Source organism: Protopterus annectens, chromosome 2.part0 (genome assembly GCF_019279795.1).
Source record: "Protopterus annectens isolate FY-2018-M chromosome 2.part0, PAN1.0, whole genome shotgun sequence".
Taxonomy (NCBI): domain Eukaryota; kingdom Metazoa; phylum Chordata; order Ceratodontiformes; family Protopteridae; genus Protopterus; species Protopterus annectens.
The window spans coordinates 414,622,593-414,639,304 of NC_056728.1; the positions used below are offsets into that span (position 1 = coordinate 414,622,593).

At 41.3% G+C, this 16,712-nt stretch overlaps 1 protein-coding gene across 1 annotated transcript in view; it reads left to right on the top strand.

The window, feature by feature from the left end:
* CCHR2.PART0H9orf40 (chromosome chr2.part0 C9orf40 homolog) overlaps positions 1 to 11,233 on the top strand; it is a 21,729-nt gene extending 10,496 nt beyond the window's left edge. The window contains exon 2 of the mRNA XM_044060850.1: positions 10,094 to 11,233. Coding sequence (XP_043916785.1) covers positions 10,094 to 10,252 — 159 coding nt within the window. The 3' untranslated portion in view covers positions 10,253 to 11,233. The remainder of the gene's footprint in view (positions 1 to 10,093) is intronic.
* The last annotated feature ends 5,479 nt before the right edge of the window (positions 11,234 to 16,712 follow it).

Below are 16,712 nucleotides of genomic sequence, written 5' to 3' on the forward strand. Positions count from 1 at the left end.
CTACTCCTAACTTTGGTTCCACTGTTCTCAAGAGTCTGTTCCGTTAGGCCACCCGGGACAAGGTGCTAGGGACGGTCCCATCCAGCAAGAATGAAGGCGAGATAGACAACTTAACATATAGAAGTTATGTTCTTACCATAACGTTCCATGTTAGTTGTCTTCTTCGCCTTCTTCTTGGCGTCCCACCCTCCTTCCCCTGGCCTGGACAGACCTAGAGGAGTTTTGATTGTGACCTCTCTTTCTACCACCTCTTTACTTTAGGTATATGCTCTGCTGGGCATATTTCCTGGGTCAGGATGTAGGTCACCCTTCTCTTCTCCCTTGTTTATAGAGGTGGACTTTGTTACTAGCTATTTTACTACTATTATAGGCAGTGCCTAGCTTACAAACGAGATCTGAGGTAACTCACGCCTAGCATTGTGGGATATAGGGGGAGCCTCGAGCCGGTGGAACCAACTCTCGAGCTTTTAGAGTGGCCGTGGAGCCGAGGATCGGCTCGAACCCATCCAGCAAGAAGAAGGCGAGAAGAAGACAACTAACATGGAACGTTATGGTAAGAACATAACTTCTATTTTTTGTCTGCATGTATATTCTATATGCAGCATGCACATTGGTAAGTGTGTGTGTGTATATATATATATATATGTATATATATATATATATATATATATATATATATATATATATATATATATGTGTATATATATATATATATGTATGTATATTATGTTAATAAGTTCATAGGTATGTACTAGGCATGCATAGCCAGCTAAGCCCAAGCACTGTTGAGTGAGTTAAGCTTCATGGTCAAGAAGCACCATGCTATATACCCCAAAGAGAATTTATGATTTCCAGGCTATTCATTCAGAATATTAATAAATACAGACCATGTCTACGATTGCTTGACATGCACAGGAAGTTGATTCAATAAGCATAGGATTCCTTGGGATAGAAATCTGTTGCGCCAGCCCTGTGCCATTTCTGTGTCTATAACAGATTATAGTCTTTGCTGTGAGTGTTCATGGTGGTGTGCATGTTGCATAGCTGTAAGAGGTCAAGCAGGGTAGAATGGGCCATGTACCATATGGATGGACAGCAGTCTGCTGAAGAATGGCATACAGAGCAAGAACTGCACATATCAAAAATGACATTTGAACCCTTGATTTAAAAATCACCATGAATAGCAGGCAACAGTAAGGATTGTGGAAGGGTGTACAACTCTGAAAAGTGTGTGGCATCAGTGTAAATATGATAATTTTGCCTAGGTAATGTCAGCATGTTCCAGGAGGTATATATATATATATATATATATATATATATATATATATATATATATATATATATATATAAAGACAAGTGTTTCCATTCGCATGGAAGAGCATTAGCAAGGGACCAGGCGATCAAACATACATGCAGGAAGCTCCAGTCAACAAAAGGTATTATTGGAAGGTGCAATATGTGTCTAACAGGTAACACCCAGGTTCTGCAAATAAAAGACAACAAAGTTAGGGGTGGTAGAAGAGGTTATTTTTCAGTTATCTTTCATAAGCATTGTAATTCCATCTTCCTGATTTCTTGATGTTCTCCCACAAAGTCCTTGCCCACTTTACATGAGAAGCTGCCACTATGCTAAATGAGTGTGGAATCTAAGTGAGCGTGGGGGTATATGTTTGGGGTCCAAGCTTCATCACTCCACTGCTTTCTTCAGTACAGCCTCACTTGAAGCTGGGTAAACAGGGTACCCTTCTCATGGCAGAGAACTGCTCCTCCTTAATTGCCAGTCTATAATGAAACTGTGTGAGTGGACTTATATGTTGTAGACACAGTGTTTGGTAATGTTGTAGCCATTGTACTACATTCCGTTCTGTGGCCCCTGAGTCTGAAGTCAGCCACTGGTTCTTTACCTCTTCATCAGTCATAGTTTATTCCTATTTATTCTTAGAATATTCTTAATTTGACCAGCTAAGTGCTCCACAATCCACAGAGGACTGCTACAGGCTATGAAAAACAATCTGTTGTATTACTGATGACATATATTTTGGAGTTTGTCCCATACGTCTCGCACTGCCTCCCCATGGCCTTGTGCAGCCAGCTGATAGCTTGCCAGGTGTAATGTTGCCTTCAACGTGTTTTAATCAGCGTCTAACAGTAGGGTGTGTGCCCTCCATTGTTTTACTGCTATGAGCCATACAACTAGACAATCTTGCACATTTCTAGTGTCTCTAAACTGCAGTAGTGCTGGTTTGTAAGCCAACTAATAATTTCTTATCTGTTATTGTCATACGTGCACTGATACTGTGAATAAATTTGTACCCACACGGGTACCGATGCTGTTTCCAATGCCACTCTGTTGATTTGAGCCCACTGTGAAAGCAACATAGTGTAAAATGTCCAGTTATTATTCACTGCACACTTTTCTGATTGCTCCCTGCCTGAACTATACTTACATTGTCCGATTTTGAGTTGGGAGCACCTTGTTTGCCTTCTGTTTGCATATCCAGGAAGAACTGCAACTATGTAATGGCAAATTAATGTTTACATATTTACTCTTGGCCACTTGCTGCTGAGCTTGCTTCCTCTTAAGTACCTCCCCCCACCAAATTCTCAGGGACATGGCAACAGCTATCCTGAAAAAAAATGCAGTGCAGTTTGAGAGTGTGCCAACTCAAGTAAGATTATCATCTCTAAAAATGTAGATGACTGAAAGCAAGAATACTCTTGTTACTTGACAGGTTCATAGGTGGTTACTAGGCTACTGACCCAAAGGTTTATATAACCCTAGCCGTGTGTACACAATATAATACTAGAGAAACCCAATATAAAGGATCTATCCTAAACTCAAAATCTTAGTTAGTAATGGCTGCCCATATCTAGGAGGGTCTTAGGTGAAATCCACGGCAAGGAATTTATGGTTTCCCATCCAGTCATCCAGACTACAGTTAAACAGCATCATAGAGGGGCTCTGTTTGATGTGAATTGATATCTTATTCCTGAGGTGTGGCAACCTCTGAGAGACATATCTGTCTCTCCAGCAGGTCCTATTTGTCGCAAGCCAGGTTAAGGTTCATGGGACAAGTGACCCGTATCCCATTTGTCTTGTGGATGTGCAGCATTTCTATTAGGTGTGTGTATGAGATTGCTGTGTAGGCCAGACACAGATCTCCTCTAAGTAGTCTGTATACTAATGAGTAATGTGACAGTGACTTCAGTCTGTCAATGTATGACGTGGTGGAGACCATGTAATTTTCTTAGTTAGACATCTCTGAGGTCTCTCAAGTGGCTGCATGTGCCAGGTACGGTAGACACAAAGGGAGCATTGTACTCTAAGTATTGGCCTGATGAGGGGTGAGTACAGGGGAGTTATGACCTGTTTCACTCTTGAGGCAATGCCTTTGCTAATGAGGTGAGCAACATAGAATGCCTTCCTTACCACAGTATACACACTGTGGTCAAAGTTTAGGCTAGTTAAGCTTATGGGTCTGTAGTTTCAGTCAACTTGTTTTCCCAATTCTCTCACTACTGAGTTGTTAATGCAGGGTATTATTATTTATATGATAGTCTGCAGGGATATGATTTTTACAAAATGGGATGATGATGCCTTTTTTAGCAGTTTGAGTCCACAGCTTTGGCACCAGTCATTCAGTTGTGTAAATCCCTCTTGAAGTATATTGACATTGTTTGGGGATTAAATGATTGCACCTAATTTGCAGTCATCAGCAAACTTAGCCAGCCACAGCCAGTCTATTTTGGCATGACCTTCTGAGAAGTATATTCCAAACAATAGGGGGTCCAGCACTGAACCCTGTGGAACTACACTGCTGACAGGTCTGCTGGTCAAGGGAAAGTCCCCAACTTTGTCTGAGTATGATCTGAAGGAGTGCCAGTTAGTAACCTACCTGACAACATAAGGGTTGATATTCAACTGGGAGAGTTTGTCAATGATGGCTGAATGTGGGACTGTGTCGAAGGCTTTTGTTTATTTAAGGTAGGCTGTATGCAAACATTTGCCTTTTTTATGGCTCTGGTGATGTTTTGAAGAAGTCTGTCAGGTTTAACTGATATGACCTGTCTTTGACAAAACCAAAATTGTCAGATCAAGGGTTTGGAGATCACCTATGTCCTTATTTACAGGGTCCATGATGATTTGTTCCATGGCCTTACAGATAAGGCTAGTTAAGCTTATGGGTCTGTAGTTTCTGTAGTTTGAGTCACACTTTTAATATTCTTGTCAAGTGGCATATGACAAATGGAAAATAAATCTTACCTGTAAAACTAGCAATAAAGGGGCAGTGACACAAATGCTGTTAGGAGCATACAAATACCTCCTGCATGCCAGTGTAGGAGTGTGTACATGTATAGATCCACCAACACACCACACCTATTGGTGTAGGTACATCCATATACATAGGAAAAGACACACACAAGTTCATAGACAGATTTGTGTGTGTGTGTGTGTGTGTGTGTGTGTAGTGGATCTATAATGGCATAAAGATATACAGCAAATACATTTTAAACAACCAAAGCAATGCATATGATAAACACATAATGACACATGACAAATGCATTTAGTTATTTAAATTATCTATTTCCGTCTTGATAAGGGGTAAGTGGCCTCATCAACACAGCCATCTGAGTCACAAAAGAAGCAAGTTTGAGAAAAGTTATGAGAATTCCAATATTGACAGTGAAGTAAACCACTAAAACAATTAGGTGCACTGCATACAAAGTTTTAATAAAATACATGCATTGCTACATATCCAGCATATACAAATAGGTTCATAGGTTCATACTAGGCTATCTGCCCTAGGGCATTTACAAGCCTAGCCAGAATGTGTTTGGCTTTCGCCACCCATTTTAAATTTATTTTGCTATGCCCTTTTTCGAGGTTAGTATACTGTGCCTCTGTCTAACAGTGACACAGTAGTGATACCCGGGGTAAACATACGATCTCCCATCCACTCATCAAGATTCCTCTTGAAGAGAGTCAATGAGGGCTCTGCCTAACCTGGACTGGGATTTTATTCCAGAGTGAAGGGAGCCTCTGGGTTATGAATATGTCCCTCCAGCATGTCCTATTTATTTCAGTGCTGAGGTTTAATGACAGACATTCAGGAATGCCTTGAATTGCAAGCCGTTCAGTAAGACATAGCAAGGCTATGGTTTTACAACCACATGAATATAAACTTAGGTTACATATTGCATGCATACTTATGCACACACATATGAAAATATGGGGAAATACAGAGACTAAATTTGCCTCAACTTTCAAATGGTGACTGCTGTCACTCTATTGCAGTCAAATATTCAGGGAAAGAATGAAATATCCAAACATTTTATTGCAGCGCAGGGAAAAAAAATAAATTGAGTTGAATGGAATCACTATTATACAGACAGTTAGTGTGTGATTCCTGAAAGGTGTCAGCTAAGGGGAAAATATTTTTAGTAAAAGTAACAAGATTCAGTTTCAGTGTTGTCTGACATTATTCTTATTGAAATGTTATGAGATTTTATTCTTCTATTGGGACATTTGCAACTCAGTGGGTTTGTTTCCAAGAATCCAAATATTCAAAGCAATCCTGTCTGTGAACTGAGGAGAAACTATTGTATAAATATATGTCGGCATGAGTACATGCACTAATAAGCAACACTATTGCTGAACATATGAAAAATAATTATCTGTAAAGGAAAAAAAAGCATGTTGCAACAAGCATGAAAAAAAAATACAATTGCCCAGGCTGGGATAATCATTCCACTAAGTTTTACAAAAACAAGCGCATACTAAAGATGTAATTTCAGTGCTGCAAAGGATGCAGATTTGAGTGTGACTAGATCAACTAATCTAATGGCCTGTGGGTGGGGGAAGGGAAATACAAAAGAACAAACAGTTAAGTCTTAGCATTTCCTAATAACAACCAAACCACACTGAAGTTTGTGATATCTATCCTACAGTATGCCAACAACCTTCTCTGAAAATCCTGCCTCTGTGTAAATATATGACTTACACTGCACTAAAAGATAAAGTACTCTAGCAAGTAACTGATTTAAAAACAAAATAATGCCCCTTTAAAAGTATTGCCTTACTGCTGTGTTTTCTATAGTAGCAGCAGTAGTTAGGTAATTAAATGCCTGAAAGGCTACTTTTCTCAATGGGTAAATGCACAGAAACTAATGAATGGGTGACACTGAGACTGTTGTCAGTAGAACTGCAATTTGAGGTGGAATTTGGATAACACCTTTGAAGCTTCCTGCAGGCAATCTTACCCCAACCCCCTTAGCCAAAAGTGAGCATGCTCAGCAAGGCAAACCTGCAATGTAAACAAAGGCTGAATCAAAACAAAAAAATCCCTGGGATTGTCCCTTTAAGGAATGTGGTGGGGACATTGAAAATTAGACTGAGGCTTCAGAGACCAGATGGATTATTAGATTAAGGGCGGATGTTGGTAGGGGTCTCAATGATAAGGTATCATTGAAACCTGTCCTCAAAGCTAGGTGTTTATATTTATTTGCTTGTATAGAATTTATATTTTCTATTTTTTTATATATATATATATATATATATATATATATGTTAGAATATTGGGCTTTGGATGTTTTTATATATGTTTGCAAATATTTATATTTGTTGTGTATATGCTGTCCCTTTAAATTATTTTTGCTTGTTAATATGTTGCTTATCTGATGTTACATTGTATCTTGATGTTGCAGGTTGATAGCCGTTTTAAATAAAGGAGGTTTTTTTTTAAACATCTGATGAAGCAGCATTTTAACTGAAAGCGTTAACGTTTATCACAAATTTTTTTTTGTTATGAGTTCTGTCTTTTTTATTGAAATTCTGAGTAAGGACAACTGCATTGTATTAACTCACTCATATGGACTTGTGGACTAGATTTGTATTTTTGATTGAGTTATTTATCCTCCTTGCTACAATTGTGTGAGCACTGTCTATTTGCTACATTGGATGTAGATTCTCTATTTACTATGATACCTAATGGTATCGGTAGTAAATATGTTAATTTAGACTTCACAGAGTACACTCAACAATACATTAATGTTCTTTGTGACCTACTGAGTTCATTACTAACAATGTGTTCTTATTTCAAAAACAGTTATATAAAGAAAAAAGGGTCATAGCAGTGGGCACTCCAGTAGCAAATAGCTATGCATCCCCAATGCATGTTTAATAATGTTGCTAAAAATCAAGTGCTCAGAGTGGCGAGATTAAACGCGTTTGGTACCATTATGAATGCTCAACTAGATAATGTTCTGACTTTTCACAGAGAAGGTTGTAACCCTAAAGGTATTGATACTATGATACAGGAAGTTAAACAGCATAGAAGTACATTGGCTAAACCCACATTTTCCCATAGAGGAACAGTGTTTTACCTAGTAAATCAAAATAATAAGCTCAGATGTACGTTTGCCTATAATAATACATACTATGTAAAACAATTAAAAAGTATTGGTATATTTTGCAAGATCTCCTTCAACTATCTAGATTCATTTCTGATTAACCAAACTTTGGCTGTAAAAGTAAAAATCTTAAAAAAATTACTTTGCTATAAAGAACAGACTCTAGTTAGTACCCATTTAAAACAAACAAAGCAGGGACTTTTAGATGTGGGAGATGTGACTTAATACATCTACGAGAGTGATTTTTTTCATACATCTTGTAACTAAAGTTAGAGTGAATCTGGATACGTATGGTAATATATAAGAAATTTTTATACATTTAGCCAGGCAAGCATGTCAAGCCTATTATGTTGGAAAGACCAGTCAGAAATTGAAAGAACATATTGGTTAACACTTGGGTGACATTAAGAGGGCAAACGATGTGAATGCCTTATATAAACATAGAAAAGATAAAGGTATTAACCATGATTTTAAATTCTTAAGTTAAAAGTATTACATGGAACATGGCATGGGGGAGATATTAAACTTCAAACAGAAGTCGAGGAATTTTATTGGATATGTCGCCTTAAGGCTCACTTTTTCCAGGACTGAATGGGAATGTTTAAGTCCAGTGCTTAAGGAATTATGTAAATAAGTTTAAGGTCACATGATTAATTATTGATGTATAACTTGTGATGACTTTATGCACGTCTATGCCTGATAAAGCCTCGAGAAGGTGAACATTTTTTTTTTACTTGCGCACTGATTTTGGATTAGTTATTTTAGCACTTTGGTCTGTGGTTCCAGTGACTTTGTTGGAGTTAATTTATGTCAGGGTGCACGTGATTTTTTTTTTCTTTTCCTTGCACTGTCCTCCAGGGCTTAGCCTTCCTCTGTCTGTTAGCATGAAAGTTGAAAGCTGTGAAGGTATTGGCATCCATGCCTGACTTTAGTCAGTTTGAGCTGAGCTGTCAAATGCTTTGGGTGTGTTGAAGGTACCCTGAAACTATGGAAGTGGTCTGGCTGTTATATGCTATGTAGGTTGTAATCCATATAGCTAAGGCTACCACAGCAGTGATCACTGGAGCATCTACTGTTATTGGTAAATTTATTTACACGACTAACTTTTCTTTGGTAATGTCTTTGAAGGTCCATGTAGCTTCTATTTCAGGCTTTCATCAGGGACTGAGGTCCTTATCCATGACATTGGTAAAGGGTTGGAAGTCCTTCCTCAGGGGTGCATTTTTACTGCCCCCCCTCCCCCGAAGTGTCGTCTCCCTGTTTGGATTTGAGTTTTCAGATGGAAAAAAAGGCAACAGTTCTTCATTCAAACCAGCTGCTAGAGCAGATTGTTTTTATTGTGGCATTTTTATTAGAATAGGCCCTGAACTTCAAACACTTGCTGTCTCTTTGACCTCCATACATTATCTTTCATAAAGATTGTGCATACAAATCCAGTCTTCATGGTCAAGGTAGCAATGAAGACTAACCTGAAACCAGTCCAGTAGTTTTTCTTTCTCGAGAGTCTAATCAGGGAGAGTACCTCCTCTCTATTACCTTGATGCTGATCATCTGCTGCACTTTTGTCTGGATAGAATAAGAGATGCCAGCTCTTACTTCTTTCGCCACAGTAAAGTATGAAAAACATTTTCAAGGTGAGACTGTCCAGCTTGCTGTGAAGAAACCTATAGAGTTTTGCCAAACAAACCCAAAGCACATTTGGCCACAGTTAGTTAACTAATTCAGTGGATGATATCTGTACTTGCATTCCATGGGCTTCACTGCATATTTATTTACTGTATAACCTGGATGGGTTGTCAATGTACATGTCTAGCTTCACACCTACCATACTTTGGGACCTTCTGTTTTTATGCCACCCAAAAAGATTAAGTTGGGGACTCTGTTCTATGGTTGAAAAGCACAAGACCAGATCATGTAAGGTGTGAAAGTTGTGTACTTAACATTGTCTTCATGGTCAATGTCTATACAGCAAAGCAAAACCACAAACCTTTCCTAGTCCTTCTTATCCTTATTAAAGGATTTGGACATTGGTGTTGCCAGGAACTAAAATGATGCAATTTTTCCAACATGCAGTATCTACTTGGAGAGAAGTGTGGGGTGAGATGCATTGTGGAATGATGAATGGGGGGTGAGATGCGTTGTAAAGTGATGAGCTGAGTTTTAAAAATGTTGAAAGACTGTTGTCTGCTACTGTAAGGCAGTCTTGTAGCTGAAATGAATGGAGATGGCTCATGAAGCTGTTAATGTGGGTCTGTATTGTAAGAACGAAGGTTTAAATAGTCTAATATCATATGGGCGACACCATATGGCAGAATATTTAAAACCTCGCAAATGTGAATGGAGATTGCCATAGGGAATTCTTCCCTTTACTTCATCGTAGTACGATCTTGGAGTTGGTATATTTAAATAAGTAGTGGGGGGTGCAGGGGGGCTTGCTCCCCTGTTCAGAGCGATCAGGTAGGTTTATTTTTACATTTTTTATTTTGCTTTCGATGTTTTACATCTTCAGTCCTATGGTGTCGCCCATATGGTGTTCGAAGTTGTAAAACTTAGGTTCTTATAATATAGACCTGTTAATGTTATGGCAAGTATGTAACTTTCATGTACCCATTAGATAGGGAAAAGAAAGCAGCAAAATTACTTGTAGCATTAAAATATACGTTTTCTGTCTATCATCTTATAGGATGAAGAAGAATTTTGGCAGTATAATTCATTCCAGTACTGGCGGACTCCCTTGGTTCAGGTGGATTTTTCAGAGATCGAGGATTTTGCTGCAGAGAGGATGGCCGATGTTCGAATGCCAGACACTGTAGACAACTTTGGGATGGATGTAGAAGATTGATAAAACTGCTTATTAGAAGATGCTGAAGACTGTTTTAGACTAAACCATTTGTAACTGGGGGGAAAAATGAGCACCCAGCACTGGCCAAAGATAACGCTTCATTTTCTGAAGTAAATGTGGTCTCATTCCTTTATTTTTCCAAGTTTTGAGACCTGTTAAATGTTAAAAGTGCAGCCAATGTTCAAGACCCATTGTGTTTGAATGTAAATGTTAATGTTCATGTTTGTCACCAATGCAGATCTGCTAAATAAGTCTTGATTTGTCGAATTTGTTTTAATACATGTAATGGCAGTTATGAGGCTCTGTTAAAGAAAATGGATACACTTTTTTATATTTAATGTTTATCTGTCTACATTGCAGATGTTTAATATGTGCATCAGTGTTGCAGTAGCCTACACTATATGGGTCTTAGCCCTCTACACCAGCCAGCTTTGAGGTGCTCCAGCTGTGAGGAGCATGCAGAAAACACTGTTTAAGACGGTTGGTATGCAGATTTCTTCAGAGCTTTTTTTGCTGCTGAAGTGTGCTTCATTCTGTGGTCCCCGTAATCTGTCAGTCAGCTAGCAATCTTATATGATTGGTGCAGATGTTCTTGAGGAAAGTCTTTACCATTTTTGAGTTAATTTTATGAAGAAAGCATGGTTTTTGTTCTTTCATTTGATGCTTTGCTTTTGCTATGAAACAAGAATGTTAACGAAGTATCTCTACAACCGAGTGCGCCTCCATATTGTGCCTCCTGTTGGCAGATATTGGTTTTTCATAATTGCATTAATTCCAAAACCATGCTGCATACAAGGTATTAGAATATTTTATCTTGAAGCGTACATGATGACCAACACAACTGTATTGATGTTTGACGTCTGTTAATGAGCATTTGTTAGAAGTGTAAGGTGATGACTTCATTTTTTTAAAGGATGTTTTATCTAATATGAAAGAGGTGTTTGTTGGTCCAAAATGAAATGCATATTGCATAGAAAATGACTGTGCCTTGGAGAGAGTTTTTTTCTTGCTGCCTCAATTCTTCCTGGCAGTCAACCTTCTGTTCTGAAGAGGTCTGACAAGTTGTATAAGGTGCCCCAAACACGCAAGTACCTGTTTTCTAATCTTAAAACAGATCCAACAGCCATTTCTCTTGCAAAACCTGCTGCTGCTAAACAGGTTGCTGCTATCCTCAGTCCATTTGGAAAAGATGAGAAAGTAATGAATAAGTTGGGGAAGAAATTGTTTTCTTCTTGTTCTTCAACTTTCAGGATTTTGAACGGTAAAACACATATTCAGAATATGCAGAAATTAATGGCTAACCTTCCTTCTGTGGTAAAAAAAAAATTCATTAAATGCTTCTGAGATAATGGTCTTAGGTCACTAGGCATGCTTCAGATGAGTGCTTATAATACTGCTGACTCTTCTCCCAGACTGGCTCTATCTGAATCAATTTTTTTTTGTCTTGAACAAGAAACCTCTTTATTAAATTATCGCGTATGAGAATAGGCCATGTTACATTTATATAAATGGTAGTAAACCATAGTGACACAATCTCAGTTGCAAACATTCAACATTTCAAACTGTGCTGACACACCTTGAATAGTCCTTATTATCCTGCAGTAGCTGCAAACATTGTACATCACTTTTAACACATCCAGTCATTGTTAGTCAACCATTACATAACTCATTCAAATCCTGCCTTCTTTAAACCTCGTTCCTCCTCCTCTGCAGATATTGATCCCACAGTTCCCTTTTTTCCTATGTAATTTGCTCCTACCCTTTTCTAAAGATCCCGGTTCCAGTTTTTAATTTTACTACCTTCACTACCTCTAGTAAAGTTGGTTTTGACTTTGAATTCCATTTTCTAGTAATTGCTTTGTTGGCAGCCATCATAATTAGACTCTGCAAGACATTACTTTGTCCAGGCAATTCTGAGTTTGTATCATAGCTCAAAAAATAACTTCCCCAGTCACTTCAACTTGCTCACTTAGCATCTTCGACAGAGCAGCCTTCAGAGAATCTTTAAAGTCTAACAATGTTCCCAGTTACCTCTTTCTGCCCCATCACACCTCCAACATTTGCTGTCTACCTGAGGAAAAATTCTTTGAAGTCTTAACCTATATAAGCATATTTGGGAGTGTTGCATATATCCCCCCATTCTTTCTTTTTGAATTGCTTATCTAATCTCTCATCCTAGTTCTTCCTAACCTCCTCTGATTCTTATAGTTATCATACAATATTTTATATGCTCTACTAATTACTCCTTTCTTAATGGCCGCTTATGTTCTAGATTTTAATAAAAGCTCTACCAGTGCAGGTCTTTCATTTAGGACCCCCGTATTTTTTCTGTTTGCTTGTACTCTAATATCAGTCCTTGATAGGGAAGGCAATCTTTAGCGTGCAGTCCAAATAAGTTTGACATCTTCCCATTCTGTTACCTTTCCCTTTCTAGTTATTTTCTCCCAGTACCTTGGTTTCTTTGCCACTTTTCTGCAATATAATACTGCCCCCTCTTGCCTATTATCTGTATCCCTAATTGCAGTCATCCCATTCAGCAGAATCTCATTTCTCCGTTCTTGTGTTGGCTTAGTTCTTAGATCTCCTACTATTTTATAAATATAATATTCTGTATGATTATTATTCTCCTTAAAAGTCTGCATTCAAAATCCCAGCCTCTCTGTGTTACTTGAACCCCCCCCCCCCATTTCATCATAATCTCTTTCCACTTTTAATTATAGATATGAAGTAGTTTACTTCATTTGGTCTTCAATCTATGAGTATTCGGAACAGGATCGTATCCGAGATGGCCGCATCACTGATCTGAGCTCCAAGCTTCACCCCTTACCCATAATGCCCCTCTATCTCCTGCCTTCCCTCAGATCTTGTTTGCCGCTGAAAAGCTACACATCGGGGTTGCTGAGCTCCTGGCTTATCGTTGGATATGTGACAGTTTTCTGTATAGGTGTTTAGTGTAGGATTCTCCTACTTTCTTTTTCAACCTCCCCTACCTCACTCTTCAGTCGTCGGCTGTTATTTAAAAAAAAAAAAAAAAAGTTTTGGTGTGATAGTTCTCCCTTCATCCCTCCCCCTCCTCACTACCCTTTCTTGTTAGTGAGTGTGTGATTGTTGTGTGAGAGGGCTTTTCTTCCCAAGCGTGGCTGAAACCCCAAGCCTGTTTTTTGGAAGTGCACTGAGTGTGGCCATAAGTGCTCTCCCCAGCTGATGGCCACACTCTGTGCGTAGTGTGTTTAGGCACAGCCCATCTACTTGTGGCCTGCTCTATTTCTGCAGGCTTTAATCCTAGGGCCATCAAGGACAGAAGGGCTAAGCTATTTATGAAAGGGCTTCATCCCTCATCACGGACAGCCATCCCTGTTACTAATAGCCTGGCCACATCGGTGGCCACTACTGCTTCGTCCCCCTTCCCAGGCCTCTGGGACTCAACCTCCCATCATGAGGCCGGCAGACTGGGAGAAATCTAGAAAGGCCAGACCAAGGAAGCAATCCCTGGACCACTCTACTCCAGCGAGTCCTCCCCCCAAGACAAAGACCTCTTCTAGGCCTAGTACTCCCCGGCTCCCTTCCCCCAGATTATCTCTGGAGCCGGAGGTGTGCAGACCACCGTCTAGAGACTGTCCTCACCGGCACTCCAGGCCGTCATCGGTGGCTGCTTCTTCATGTTCTACATGCAGTTTGAGCGTGGCGGAGATGGACAGAATGATGCAGAAATTTATCTGCACCCACATCCAGTTGGGAGTCTTCTCAGCCCCCTCTCTCGTCAGAGCAGGGAGCTGGCAACCCTTTTTCACCCCCCCCCCCATAAATCCTTCTCCGATCTGACCTTCGGTTTTGGAGTCTTTGGATCCAAGACGTCTCGTGGTCTGGGGGGGTCTGCACCAACAGTACTTTGTACCTCAATGCCGGCTGTTGCCTTGAGTGTGTCAGATCTGACTAGTTCGGATCCGAGCTCTGTCTCTACCCGAGGGAAATCTGTCTGCTCCGAGTTTGTTGGACTGTAGTCTCCCCTTGGCATCTCTGCTCCTGTGGGCTCAGCTCAGTCTACTCGGTCAGATCTGAAGAGAGCGGTTCCCTTACTTGTTTCCCAGGATGCCCGCTTTCCTTTGGCACTCGTGGTGGAGAAGGTCTTTGAGTGGGTCGAGATCCCTGACTATTTCCTCCTCATATTCCACCCCGACTCCCTCTGTTCTGGGTACAGCTCTGACTCTTCTGTCATTTCAGGGACAGCCTGGGCTTGTTTTGCTCCAGGAGGCTCCCACTCTGGAACAACAGGAAGTTTGCAAGTCCTCCCCAGAGAGTCCCACTAAGGAGGTACTGCGCAAACGAACATGCAAAAGGAGGCACCTGGACTCCTCTCCAGAGTCACTCACTGATAGCACTGACTTGGAGGAAGGGGAAGGTTCCCCTATATCACCCCCCCCCCCAGAGGATGTCTCCTTCAGCGACATCATGGAACTCCTGCACCAAAGAGGAGGGTGGTCCGCCCAAAAAACAACCCCAGACGACTCAGTGTTCCTAGAGGCATTCGACACTGGCCCAACTACCTCCTGGGTGTCCCATGTGCAGATCCACTTGTGGACCTGATCAACACCAGAGCGTGGTAGGAACTGGACACCGTGGAACCCATCCCAAGAAGGTCAGACAAGATACTCTGCCCCCCACCTGACAGGACTAGCTGGAGTAAGGGGTCCCCAGTAAATGCTATGTTGGTGGCAGCTGCAACCAAGAAAGGTTGCGCAGGTGAGCTTCTATGGTCCATCCTCCTGCCCTGGAGTTGAGGGTTATGGATCATTTGGGGAAGCGAGTATATGCTTCAGCAACCTTTTCCATAAATTATATGGCGCATGTCATCCGATTACAGCAAGACCTGGTCAAGGAAGTCACTGAGTTGCCCCTACAGTCCATGTTGCTGGAGGGCAGGAAAATGTTCTCTGCACACATGGCCACTCTGAAAGCAGTTGCAAATACGTCCATGTGTCTTCTCTCGTGCCACTGAAGGAGCCACGAGGGCTGCCGGGTCTGGTGTAGCTATGAGGTGGCACACCTGGCTTCAAAACTTCAGTGCCAGTTTTCAGAAACTTTCAGTGTGTCCTTTGCCAACGCCCCCTACAATGGTTCTTCCCTGTTTGGAAAGTCTGTGCGTGAGACCCTGGACCAGAGTAAGAAGGACTGGGAAGACGCTGTCTGCCATCGGGATCCACTTCTCCACCCCTCGATCATCTTTTTCTTCGAATCAGCAAGGGGTACAGGAGATGTAGTTCTGGAAATCTCAGTTCTCTCAGGACTCCTCTTCCCGCAGAGGGAGATACGATAGACGGCCCAGAGGCAGAGGGGGTTAGAAGAACGCCAGGTCACAAGAACCTTTCTTAGACAGACCTGCACAGCTGCCCTGAGGGGGCTGCCTGACTGCTCATCTCTGGAGCCAGTAGGGGGCATCTTTCTTTACACCCTACGGAGTGGGAGTCCATAATGAGACCGTTGGTATTGCAAATCATATCCAGAGGCTATACCATCCCATTTTTTTGGATCCACCTCCTCCACCAAAACACCTCCCTGGCATTCTACCCACGTAAAGGGAGGTAGCAGCACAAGAAATGGAAAAGCTGCTAAGAAGGTGAGTTATCCAGCCCGTCCCTCCGGATGATTCCGGATCAGGCATTAAAATGGGGGACCTAAAACCAATTCTGGATCTTTACACCTTGAACCTGTCTGTAGCCAAGGAGAAAATCTGGATGGTCATCCTTCAGTCCATTTTGCCCCATCTACAGGGAGAGGATTGGATGTGATTGATCGACCTCAAGGACACGTACTATGACATCAAAATGAACAGGCGCTCCCGCAGGTTTCTTAGCTTCCGGCTGGCGCTCCCGCAGGTTTCTTAGCTTCCGGCTGGGGGCCAATCACTATCCGTTCAGGGCCCTACCCTTTGGTCTCACCACAGCCCCCCAGGGTGTTCACCAAAGTAATGGCGGTGGTAGTGGCTCACCTGAGACTTAGGGGATTCAGGTCTTCCCCTACCGGGATGATTGTCTTCTTGCTGCCCCTACCAAGCGTCTACTTTGCCAAGCCAGGGACTACTTCCTAGTATTAGCAAACAGTCTGGGCTTTACCATCAACCTCAGCAAATCATCACTGACTCCAGTTCAGAGTCTAGACTTTATCGGAGCCTGGCTGGATACAGTTCAAATGATGGTTTACTTCACCCCGGAAAGGGTCAACAATCTAAGACTCCATGTATCTTACATCCTGCAGACTTTCCTTCCAACAGCAGAGTTAGTGCTGCGGGCTCTGGGTTCCATGGCAGCCACAATCAAATCTTCTACCCCTTGCACGGCTTCACATGCATGTTCTTCAGTGGACGCTTGCAGTTCAATGGTCTCTTCTGGACCTACTTCTGTCCAACCCAATTCGTACATCTCAGGCATGCAGAGACTCTCTTCTCTGGTGGATTCTCTCCGTG